Source organism: Diadema antillarum, unplaced genomic scaffold, assembly GCF_040938485.1.
Source record: "Diadema antillarum isolate AM-2024a unplaced genomic scaffold, OU_Dant_1.0 scf00000180, whole genome shotgun sequence".
Classification (NCBI taxonomy): Eukaryota; Metazoa; Echinodermata; class Echinoidea; order Diadematoida; family Diadematidae; genus Diadema; species Diadema antillarum.
The window spans coordinates 4,385,247-4,398,852 of record NW_027271069.1 but is presented as its reverse complement, the minus strand read 5'-3'; the positions used below and the strand labels follow the sequence as shown (position 1 = coordinate 4,398,852).

Below are 13,606 nucleotides of genomic sequence, written 5' to 3'. Positions count from 1 at the left end.
GATTTCAGCTTTAAAAATTCTATAACGTTCTTAAGATTTCTTCCTTCACTGTTCTTTATTCTTGACTTGACTCTTTTTTATCAAAATCAACCCGAGGGCACAGAGGTTCCCAACAATGACAATTATAACGCAAGAACCTTCGTTGGAAAAAAAAAATAAATCAAAAATAAACATCTTTTCGGATCATAAGATCATACAGCGGCAAGATATCCTTCTGAAAACAATGGACACAGTCGTACTGTTAGTTTGCACATGACTAAGCTAACACCACAGCATTTGCGAGAAAATGAAAGAAAATTTAGTCACAAAGTTCATAGATTCAGAGGAGGCATACATGACAAGTTCGGCTCAACATGATTATCTTGTATAAGTTAATCATGAATGACGTACTACAATTCGGTGCCAGGTATAGACATGTCAAGGGTAGAAGTGTCAGGGGGAGAAAAAAAGAATCATTTCACTGGCTTAAAAAATAAATGTTCAGGGTAATGGTAGTAGTTGTCAGCGTCAAGGGTAAAAATGTGAAGTACTAAAAATGCCTTATAGATGAACCTTGTCGGAAGTGATGAGGGTAGAGCAAACGCGAAGAGGCAAAATGGCAGAGGCAAGAATGAAGTGTCGGCAATAGGCCTAGAGCAAAATATACTATATAGAGGTAATAACGTTGCCAATCATGGTGGAAACTTCTGCGTGGGATATATTGCTTGATTGAAATAATAGTCTCTTTCGCCTGCCACGTTACTTTTTCAAATAATAGTACAATATTGGAAGATAAGCTTTTTCCTACGGAAGAGTATTTTACAAATGGATTTTTTAAGTAAATAATGTGACCCGGCGGAAGCTGGGAAGGCGGCTATCGTACTACTGTCCTTTCCTTTTTAATAGTTTGCTTACTTTTCATAAAATAAAGTCAAGGTCTCCATGCATCAGCAAGCATGTTTATATTATAAGCTATTTATAGCAATCGTTAAAATGAAATAGTAATACACTCTATAATGTGATGGGTCTTTATTGAAAAGTTTATAAACATAGGTATTATCTCGCTCATCACTCTCTCCAGCCATCGTACGTATAAGGATTACTGGATGTGGGGAAGGGACTTGCTAAAGAATTGACACGTACGCAGAATAGATTAAAGTTATAGTTTCAACTTTGTCAGATTGCTTCTGATATACATGATGTCAGAGCAACGAGGTATAGGCTATAGTGCACTCTCTAAAAAAAAATCGAGTGAAAATATTCACTCTTAAAAGAGTGAATACAAAAAAGAGTGAATTTCGAGTGAAATTGGAGTGAATTTTGAGTGAAAATGTTCATTTTCACTCATTTTGGAGTGACGTCAGGGATCACTCCAAAATCTTCGAGTGCGTCGTCCAGGCATGATGAGGGACCATTATAATCCTTAGATCGGTTCTAGGACAATTACCCCCTGGACAACGTTACCTGCAAAACCTTTCTCCTTCCCCCACCTGTATAATCATAATCCTGAACTTAACCTAACCAAGATACTCACCCTAAACCTATATAACCCCTATAGCCCTAATCTTAAAATACTCTAACCCTCTTATCATAACCGGTATCTCAGGGGTGGTTGTCCTCGGGGGGAATTGAAGTTTCAGCGCCGCCATCGCTGGATGAGAAGACTGCTACAGTATAACTTGCGATGTCACATGTGTAAAACGACATAAAGAAAATGTACAGAAAATTCAACATGTTTTCACTTTTCTCGCATTATACAAAAACACTTGACTTGTCTCTTTCAGAAGGCACTTGACAAGTCGAGGAAATGAGCACTCTTTTTGTAAAAAAAAAAAATACATTTTGTGAAATTCTCTTTATTTTCTTATATTGTTCTACGCATGTGACATCATACACTGTAGTAGTTTTCTCATCCAGTAGTGACTGCGCAGATACTTCAAAAATTCATGGCTTTTTTTTTTTTAACAGATTGTCCGATTTCCCCCCAACCTTCACTGATGTGTTCTACTAATTAATAATGCTGCATTCACAGAGACTCCAACCCCAAGCACCTTCTGATCTGGAGATTCTCCCGCCTGGATTCCCTAGCAAACAGGAGACTCCAAGCTGAAGGTGGACTGATTGTTGTCTTCTAGTAACTTTGTTCCCATACGACTTTGCTCTGGACTTTGATCCTATCTGCTGCCATCTCTCGCTCATGTACCGCGCGGGGTGTATGGATTATGGACAGCTAGCTAGCTGACAGCTTAGTTTAGCAGGTGCTCTAGCAGTGTGCAACACAGAACTCTTCAAGAGTTCTGTGGTGTGTGTGATGTGGTGTGCAAGTTCAACGATCGATGGTGTGAACGAGAATACCGGTGGCGGTAGGTCCTACATGATCTTCACTTCATTTACTGGGGTGCTCAACACGGTGTAGACATTCGACGGAAAACGTGACGTCGTGAGGTAAACTTGACTTAGAAACTAGCATTTGTCTAAGGCGATTCGGGTGAGCTAGCCGCAGTGTTGTTAGGCTTAGACTTAGAGCATATTCCCGCACGCACGAAAGTCACCCGTCTGTGCCCATTCCCACACGTGCATTTTGATGTTGGTAGATTTTGTCCATCATGTGGTGGTAATGAACCTGCGTTTACAAAATAAAAACTAAGTGTAGGGTCCAGTTACCAGGTGAGATACAGATTACAGAGGACGGGGGTGACTGGGGGAGGGGGCTGCGTCCCTTGCCTTACTTTTGGCTCCCAAGCAAACAATGACTCATTGAGGATTGGAATTGTCCACGCAAGCAAGGACTGATGAGCAGATGAGGGTTCCAGTCCACTCCACTGAGTGTGAGCGATTATTCTCGTCAAAAAGGGTCTGAGGTTGGGGTGCGTGGTGCAGTGGGGCCTGGGTATCTGTGACAAGCCCAAACGCAAAGGAGCGTCCCAGGGTTTAACGTTTGGGGCCAGGTTACTATACACAGCCCTATCGCTGTATACAAGTAGCGCACGGAGATCGCACTGCGTCTGGTCGGGCTAGGGTGGGGGAAGGTTCCCCCCCCCCCCCCATCGACCGTATGGAACTTCTGGATCTGTATCTGACCCCTATTGTTAGTCAGCAAAATGTCCAAGACCACACATCCATGCTAACTTGTCGAACACTACATACAGGAGAGAGCATGACTACTTTTCCTTGTTTAGATCACACAAACTGATTCTAGTATTTCTACTAAATTTAAGGAGATGTTATTAAATGGAATAATTGTTTAAATGTCCACCCTCCGGCACCTCCAGTCAAAACTCCAGTAGGACGTAGGAGTATTCAGGAGGACCTCAAGCAAGTACCAAGTACCAAGATCTAGATTAGAAATTGTGAATTTGCCCACACTTGAAATACAATGAATTTTACTGGCAAAATTTCATCTAGATGGTCTGATCATTATGGAAGATGGTCCAACAAGTCATCATTTTCACTTTGAGCATATTTTGCTGCTTTTTTTTTTTCTTTCTGGGCGTTGAAGGTGTGAGAAAATGATTAATGGATGGATGGGTGAGGCAGTGAGACTTGAGCCGTAATGTTAGATGCAAGATTTGATAAGTCTGCATTATATGAGTGACTCACTTGACCACTTACCTCATCTGTTGTATTTTTTTTTTAAAGTATGCAAGTATCATTAATAGAAACATAGGCCTTATCACTATGTCTCTCTCTTGTCCAGACTTGGAATAAAACTTGAGCCACATTTGTTGCTCATTAGACAAGCCTGCAGATGAATAAATCTAAATGAAAACCATGAGGAATTATAAGCATTGCAATACTAATTGCAATGATTTTCACATACATGTATCATGCAAATGTTTTCTTTGATGTAATTGTGAAAATAGTGGCGTCATTGAGGCAAAACAACAAAAGCAAACACAAAGAAAAAACTGTAGTAGAGTTTCTGCTTGATACAACATCTGGAATAATGTCTCGTGTTTTCTCTGTAAGGGTAGCCTGACTGAATAAATCTGTGTGTAAAATATCTTTCAAAGCAATCTTTGCAAATCTTGTATGATGAATGTTGAATTTGTCATTTCACCGAGGGCATTTGCATGGTGTGACGCTGTTTATTTGTCCATTGATTTCAGATATGAATGGGAGAATCATCACAGGAACGCCAATTGCTGTAGACTTCTGGCAGCTGCGGAAATGTGCGTCAAGCAAGCTCTTCTTCCTTTCACATGCCCACTCAGACCATACCCAGGGCCTCACATCCACATGGAGAATGCCTATCTATTGCTCTGAGCTCACTGGCAAGATAGCGGTGGCTAGGTGTGGAGTGGTTAAAGAATTGATCAGACCCCTTACTGTAGGAGAGGCGCAGATCATTCCCCTGGATGAAGAAAGAAAGGAGACTATGACAGTGACACTTATCGATGCTAATCACTGCCCAGGAGCCACCATGTTCTTGTTTGAGGGATACTTTGGACGGTTCCTGTACACTGGGGACTTCCGCTACCAGCCAGTCATGTGCAAAAATGATCCTCTTGCACTGCAGCGGCCAATCGACAGATTGTATCTAGATAACACATACAATCATTCTAGTTTTGAGTTTCCAAGTGAAGCTGACTGCAGGCTTGCAATTATGCAGGTTATTGGAGATCATCCATATGTAGATGTGGTCATTGGCATGCACCAGTTAGGCAAAGAGGACCTCCTCGAAGACATCGCTGCATTTCTGGATGAAGAGATTCAGGTGAGTCCTGAGAGAATGGCCTTGCTGAATCTGATAGGATGCAAACCTGTGTTTACGACAGAGAAGAGGCGCGTCACAGTGGTACAGCAACACACCATTTCATGGTCTGCTGTGGAGCGTTGGAATGACATCTTCCCCACCATAGTCATTATCCCATCTGCCGTCTTTGGGACCCATCGTAAAAGCATCCTCACAGATCATCCAAATGTTTTCATCATCCCTTACTCCAGTCACTCATCCTATTCTGAGCTGGAAAAGTTTATTCGTCAGGTGAAACCAAAGAAGATCATTCCAATTGTGAACTCTTCCACGTCCAAAAAAGGGGAAAAATGTGTCAATGATGTGAGCAACTTTGACCACTATCTTGACCAATCTCCAGCTCATACATTCAGTATTCCCCAGTGTGTGCAAGACACCATGAACGGCAAAGGTTTTTGTGATGCTCCCAACCTTGATGTACCTGTTTTGAGGAAGCGAGCTTCACTTCAAGGCAGGAGGCGTGTCACTGCCAAGTGTGCCAAAGGTGTGGTGTTTGAAGATGACGAGGAAGATGTCATTGTTAGTGAGCCGGGTGGAGACAGCCACGATCCGACCGAGACATTGACTCCAACAGAGGACAGCACTAATGTCCAGACATTGCAGCAGCCAGATGGAAGCAGTAGGCTCTCATCTCCTTGTGAGGCCAGGGATAGATCCCCAGCCGAAAGGCATGGACCATTCAAAGATTCTCCGCAGATTCGCAGGAGAAAAGAAATCAATCTCAATGCAATAGCCCATCGTCTGTCATGCCGTGACAAGAACATTGGAGTTTCTCTCTGTCAGAAAAGGACAAAATTGAGAGTGAATGGTTGTATAGACACAAGCAGTAACACAGAAAAAGCCGCCGCTTCTCTCGTTAATGATGCAGATAGGCTTGGTACATCCCCTCCACACAAAGAAAGTGTTGCAAATCAAAACCTGTGTGCAAAAGAAAGGAGGGTTGCCGGCGTTAGTACTTGGCTAAGAGGAGACTATCGATCAAAGTGTTACGAGGCTTTCAAAGAATTCTACAAAAAGACTTCAGCAGCATCAGCCGACAATGATACATAGCTACTGTGCAGTCAAACTGGTGTCTTAAATCTGTTTTAACCATTTATCTGTGCTGAGGAATTTTTGTTGTTGTATGTTTGTTGTATTTTTTTTTACAGCAGTGGAAGCAGCCAGTGCACAATCTGAACTAAATGGGCATTGTTCCAGCAGAGCAAGAAATTGTTTTGCAATGTTCATGTCCGGATTTGACCCTTTTTGAGTGTTACGGATGCAAATATTAGAATAGCAGTCCAAACCACACACTGATGAGCTCCTCTTGTTTATCAATATATTTATTTTGGGTACCAGGTAATTAAAATGTGGTACGAGGTGCTATTAACTCATTTGCCCATTTGTCCTGGAGAAGTAAACTCACTGCCAGGGAAGTGCAATGAAGGAGGAAATGCCTGTAAAGGGACAAGTTCACCGTCATAGACATGTGAGTGAATGCAGCAATAAGAGTAGAGCACATCAATGAAGGTTTGAGGAAATTTGAACAGTTAATGTTTAAAAACTTATGAATTTTTGAAGTTTCAGTGCCACCATTGCTGGATGAGAAGACAGGTACAGTTTGTGATGTCACATGTGTAGAAGAATACAAAGAAAATAAAAAAATATTTCAACATATTTTCACTTTTATCATATAATAAAAGTGCACTTGACTTGACTCTTTTAGAAGGCAGGGGGAATGATATTACCCCTGACATACACATGTACATCTGACAAGTCAAGAGCATGTGTACTTTAAAAAAAAAAAAAAATGAAATTTTGTTGGATTCTCTTTATCATTTTAGTGTATAGTTCTATGCATGTGACATCACACACAGTAGTAGTCTTCTCATCCAGCAGTGGCTGCACAGAAACTTTAAAAATTCACACAACTTTTAAAGGGATCATCCCATTTTCCTGAAACTTTTACTGATGTGTTGTACTGATATTGCTGCATTCACTCAATCCACATGTATAAAGGTAAACTTGTCCTTTTACAGTATGAGATCCCCCATTGAATGGTTCTACGACCAAGTGGGAGAAACATGTTTTGTAATGTCCTGCACAGTATTGTCTACCACATCAAAAATGAAGTGCCTATGATGCAGTGTGCTCTCATTAAAAAAGAAAGAAAGAGAAAAACACAGAACAAAACAAAATAATACCTCTGGTATTTGTACGACTTGATTAAATCTCCATGAGTCTGTAATGTTTAATAACCAATGTAATTTATCTGTTTGTTTGTTTTTTTACTCAAAGGTTAATTCTGCTCATGCATGCAAATAATTGCACAGAATTTTGGAGGATACATTTCAAGTAAATTGAGTACTGATGTGTCAGATACACAGTCACATGCAGCACAAGACCAGTCCAGATTCCAGGGTATACTCAGCAGGTGTCTTGTGTGTGTTATTGCCAATTGAGCTTGTCATTAACGGGTTAAACAGCTTGTCTTTCTCATGAAACAATTTCAAGATGTAATCATGAAGAGCAACAGAAAGAACAGTCATTGAAGTGAAATGTTCTGCCAGGTTCAATTTAAAACTAGTGTAGCAAAATCAAAGAAAAATACAGTGAGAAAAGCGAGACATTTTGGAGTCACATTATCAGTCACAACCATGTAAATCAGATGATTCAACGATGTTATCTTCTCACTATTCTGCAGTATGTAGTATATGTCAAATTCGTATTTGAGATTCGTGAGTAATAGTTTAGTCTTTTTCATTTCTTCCTTTGTAAAACCACTTTAGCTAAGTTATTGCAACTGCACATTCCATTTGATGTGAAGGGCAGAAGTCATTGTTTCACTTTATTTATGATGAAACATTTAGTCAAAAATCTTGTGGAAGTCAAACGGAGAATTTTAAGGCGATGGCATCACATTTCCTAGTTGGCATACTGTATTTGTGATGTGACCAATATCATTTCTGTGAAAATACATGTATGTGTATTAAACTCCAGGCTAGATTCTTATCATCAACCACAATTGTTATCTGAGCAAGACTTGCTATCACATTGACTCTTTAAGAAATGGGGCCCAGGTCTGTATTTGACAACCTGGCATAACTTATTTGGGTTAATATGTTTGGTTCAGTCAGAAGGCTGAGATGGTTTCACCTCCCTGGTTTATTTGAGCACTTTTCTCAGTTTGCTGGTTTTGCACATGGTGCACAATACCAGGGGCTATATTCTGAGAGCTTATTAAGTGTCTGATTAGCACTTAATTACCGAATTGGTATTCTGAGAGCATGATTAAGTAGGGGGTATATTAACTACCATAGCAACAAGCGTTTTGGCGGGAAGGACCTACGCGTTTGCACGTATTAATGCGCGTGCACCTCTGAGAGGACTTAATCACAGAGTTAATTACGAATCGGTATTCTGAGGGTGTAATTAAGTATGAAAGTTAATGGAAAACTTAATGATACCAAAGAGTGTCATTAACTACTCCGATATCACGCAATACATCGTGTTTTCTCTGCCACAACGATGCTTGCCGTCTTCGGTAACCGAGGAGCGGTTGAATGTTGTTATCATGGTATCCGTAGAATTCAGAGAAAAAAAGAAATATAGCCGATCTTTGAGGAATTTTGTCATTTTATGTGAGCAAAGAGGTTGAGATCTTCGCGTGCGTAGGTGAGGGGTTGTAATCAAATACCGGAGTGTGCGCACGGAGCTCTTGGGTTGTAATTACAGGGGGCGTGGAGGAGCGCACATTTAGGGCATATTTGCGCGTGTAATCATCATTTTGGCTTCTAACAATGCGTCTGATTGGATGGAATAACAATTAGATGGGAGGGACCCAAGATAATTACAGGGTACCTTAATTACAGGGTACCTTAATTACGTCCTCAGAATACCGATTTTGCCCATGATTAAGGGCCTATTAATTTCATGACTTAATCACGAAGTTAATTACAGACTTAATTACGACCTCAGAATACCACCCCTGATTTTATCAATGTGCGAGACACATCCAGAACCACGTCTCTATGAGTTGTTTTCATCGAAGGTTAAAAGTGTTGATAAATCAGTGAACATCAGTGGAAAACTATGGTTGCCAATGTTTTCACCTCAGTTGAGGTTAAATTTTGGACAGGTTATGGCACCTCTGTTTATTTTATACACACAATTTATGACAGCTTGATTTTCTTCTGATTTACAGGTACACTGCATATACATGGCCCAATGTAATGATTTGTTGAAAAAAATGCATTACAGTTTGCTGTATGTATCTTGACTCTATGGAGGATCATATCAATCCAAAGAAGTGTAAACATAATCTCATATGAAATGTACAAAACTTAATGATTATTGCCCTAACAATCACCATGTACTCTACCAGTATTTTAAAAACTGTGATTGCCTTATTCCTTGACTGATGTAATGAAACTTTTCACAAATCAAGATATTTTAAATTTCGTATTAAAAAATAAAAAATAAATTAGATGCATTGGTTTGCTTCCTTCATTGCAAGAATGTCAGTCTAAATATTGTATGTTGGTGAGCAGTGACATTTGATGAGTTTTATGGTTGCTTTCTTAATGCCAGTACATACAGTTATATTATGTACATGTTGTTTGTATCATATACTACACTGGCCTAAGGTACCCCCCCCCCCCCCCCCCCCAAAAAAAAAAAAAAAAAAAGGCAAAACAAAACAGTAATTTGCACGTTTAGCATTCATGTGAACCATTGACATTTGGCTCTTGCTGAAAGACTGTACAATGTTCAAATGTTCAGCATCATCATTAGAGGAGGATAATACTTGGGCTGAAGCAAAGTTTCAATGCACCAATTAAGATAAAAATGCTCACAAAGTCATACACAATAATAACACTTTTACAACAAGTTTGCACACACTTTTAATGATTATATTTCTTGATATACATTTCACATGTACAACTGTACTCTGATTATAAATAGCTGAAAAATAAACACTTTCACATAATCTGAAAGTCATCAAGTGCATTGCGATTTACAACTCTTCACAACACCAAGTTGAACAAAGCGCATCCCCCTGCATACATACAATTTATGTATCCTGCCCCCCCCCCCACCCACCGCCCCCACTAAAAAAACAACGAAAAAGTAGAGAAGAGAGATGAGTAGATGTACTCATAGTTAAGTGACTTATGACCACATTTTAATGTTGATTTCATTAGTGTAATTGAATATCATGATAGAAAAGATACATTAGAGAATGCTGCCTTGTCTTGTAAATTGCAATAAAACCCTTTACGACTGGAGGTTATGTTGAGTAACCAGTCAAACACACACACACAAAAAAAATACCTTTCAATAAATTGCATTCAATGTTACTCATGGTACACTTAAATAGTTTTGAGTATGAGATATACTGTACTTCACATGCCAATGCATACACATACATGTACATATATGACATACACTTCATGCATGCACACACACATGTAACAATTCATTGTGGTGTTCATGGTATGTTGTACTGTATACGCCGAATATTTAACGACGCTTTTATTTTTACGAATTTCGCAAGTCTGGTGCTTTTTTCAAATTTAAAGACATGCGAGAGTATTGACTCTGACCCCAATATGAAGGTGACGTGCATGCATACATTTCTCCATTCAATAGGCCTACTGTACTCCATAACTGCGAATCTGACCACTTGCAAAATCATCCGGAAGTTCCAATTCGCAAAAATTTAGACTCACAAAATATATGGCATATTCGGTATCCTATCCTGGACACGCATTACAGTACATCAAGTATTTTAGTCAAAAGTAAACGTGTTAAGGCACTTGACTATACAGTGTATTCCATTTATATAAAAGAAAACGTGTTTATCAGGTTTATTGCCAACTAAACTTATCTTTGTATTGCTTTTACCGTGGCGCTTGTGTCGTTGCTCCATGCCTACCTTTGTCACTAGCTTTTACCATATTGAAAAATGAACTGTGCGATTTAGATTTCCCATGCATGCATTTTTTTTTTCACTCCTCAAGCCATCTCTCGAGACTGGATAGTTTGCATTATGATGATTTCATACTTGCCCCCAAAAATATCTTCAGATACAAACTAGAAATATCACTTAAGGTGATTAATACCCCCGCCCCGTGACGACAGTCTTACCCAAGAAATGATCTTTCCTTGATCTTCTGCCATTTAAATGCCGTTACCATGGCAACGCAGCTTCCGACACGTCCGAAAAATATGTCTTGCACATCTTCCCACCAAGACTATTGTGTGTGCCACATTTCATAAGCTTTTGTCAAGAACTGAGGAAGTAGTTCAATCCACAAGATCTTTCCTTGATCTTCCGCCATTAATATGCCATTACCATGGCAACGCAGCTTCCGACACGTCCAAAAAATAAGTCTTGCACATCTTCCCACCAAGACCAATGTGTGTGCCACATTTCATGAGCTTCAGTCGAATACAGAAGAAGTAGTTCAATCCGCAAGATCTTTCCTTGATCTTCTGCCATTTATATGCCGTTACCATGGCAACGCAGCTTCCGACACGTCCGAAAAATATGTCTTCCACATCTTCCCACCAAGATCAAGGTGTGTGCCACATTTCATAAGCTTTGGTCAAAAAACTGAGGAAGTAGTTAAATCCGCAAGATCTTTCCTTGATCTTCAGCCATTAATATGCCGTTACCATGGCAACGTACTTTCGGGTACTGTCAAAAAATGCGTCTTGCACATCTACAACCAAAGGCACACACCTGTACCAAGTTTCATGGAAATTGGGCAAAAACTGAGGAAGTAGTTTGCAACACAAAATTTTCCATCATTTTGGCTCATAATATGTGAGCTGTTACCATGGCAACATACTTTTTGTCACTGTCAAGAAATGTGTCATGCTGACCTATATCCTAAGACAAACATTCAATATGAATTCCATGAGAATTGGAAGAACGCTGATGAAGCAGTTTTGCCATGAAGCATTTTGCCCTATATTTTACCAATAACATGCCGTTACCATGGCAACGCACTTTTTGCCACTGCGGAAATATGTGTCTTGCACATTAACATATTCAGATGAACATCTGTACCTAATTTCATAAAAATTGATCAAAAACTGTGGGAGGAGTTCGCGACGCAAGATTTGTACCCATTTTTGCCCATAATATGCCGTTACCATGGCAACGTACTTTTGGGTACTGTCAAAAAATACGTCTTGCACATCTACAACCCAAGGCACACATCTGTGCCAAGTTTTATGGGAATCGGTTGAAAACTGAGGAAGTAGTTCGCGACGCAAGATTTGCAACCGACCGACCGCCCGACCGACCGCCCGACCGACCGCCCGACCGTCCGCTGATTCCTATATACCCCCTTCAAACTTCGTTTGGCGGGGGTATAAATACTACAATTGTGTTAAGAAGCTACTTGGTTACATACATTGCAATGCACTGCATGTTCATAAAAAAACAAATTACAGTACATTTTGTACATATGTAGTTGTTTTAACTGAGTTGTTTTTACCTGCAATGTTGTGTCTTTTCATTTTGGAAGATACAGTATCATTTGATATTGGGATGACCAAAGTTGGTCAAGTATGTAAACTTGTAAGTCAATCCCTGCAAGCAAACCTTTGAAAGACATCCATCATTTAGGGCATTTCTTCAAAGCTTTGCTATCTACACAATGTGATGATAACTTTGAAAAGCGAGCAAGTGGATGGCATAAAAAAAGTATAAGAGAGGAACTGACTACTGTAAAAGAGGAAATTTTTGCGGTGAGGAAATTTGTGTGCACTTCGTGCAACAAAAAACTAGAGCAAATATAAAAGCATGCGAAAATTTGCCAGCTATATGTACTACTGTGTAATGTCTTGATTCACAGAATTAAAAACATGCAAAATTCATCTTACTTGTTAAGGCGCGAATAATTACTTGCACGAAAATATCCACTTTCACAGTACTCCATACATGGATTGTGCCACCATCTTTCAAACAATACATTGTATGAATGTTTGTTGTGCCGCGTCTGTCTACAAATTTCTTGACAGCAGGAAAATCTTGATTCATTAGGTCACTATGACCATCAACTTTACCTTGTTATAACCGGTACCATATTGTAAACATACTAAAACAGAGAACAGCTAAATACAGTAATGCAAAATTGGGACCATTGAATTCACCTCATTAAAAGCGGTACTTCATTGAAAGCGAGCTAGCTATAATTGGCTTTCCCTGTAGTCTTAATACTATCTGCAGCACATATACCACTGGGGGAAAACCCCAAACATTTTAATTTCTATCTCCCACCGAAGGTCCTATGATACAAACCTATCATCAAATATTATGAGAGAATAGGTTTCTATCAACCCAAGTTTGCTTATTCTTGTAATCTTTACAGAGTAACATCACTTTAAGATCCAGAGGAAGACAATGTCATGATATTACAGTGCTTTCACTTACGAAATATGACAAGAGTATGACATCTATGTAGCAAATTCACTAACACTACAATGCACTTCCGTTTCAACGAACACATTTATAATGAAAAGCTTGTTACAACGAAGTACAAATTCATGTCCCAAAATTATCATCTATTTGTTTTAAAGGCCTATATACTTTTATATACCACACTGCTCAGCTATAACAAAATTGTGATATAACAAAAGAAAACTGCTGGTCCTAAGGACTTCATTACAACAGAAGTAAATTGCCTGTATGGCATTGAATTAAGAGAGTTTACCCAACAGTGCACTTAATCAAAATAAATTGCTTTACGAGCGGTTTGAAAACAACCACTTAATGTGGCTGGAGTGTGGGGGGACTATGCATTGTGCAGGTTTCACTCAGATATATTCAAGATTCCCCATAATGAATAGTGTGCAGCAGGAAACACAGCACACATG

The 13,606-nt window shown here is 39.5% G+C and overlaps 1 protein-coding gene across 1 annotated transcript; it reads left to right on the top strand.

The window, feature by feature from the left end:
* Window positions 1-2,319: 2,319 nt before the first annotated feature.
* LOC139723054 (5' exonuclease Apollo-like) lies at window positions 2,320-5,785 on the top strand. The gene is made up of 2 exons (XM_071634328.1): window positions 2,320-2,424; window positions 4,089-5,785. Exon 2 carries the CDS (start codon window positions 4,091-4,093, stop codon window positions 5,783-5,785), a length of 1,695 nt encoding a protein of 564 aa, XP_071490429.1. The 5' UTR covers window positions 2,320-2,424; window positions 4,089-4,090.
* The last annotated feature ends 7,821 nt before the right edge of the window (window positions 5,786-13,606 follow it).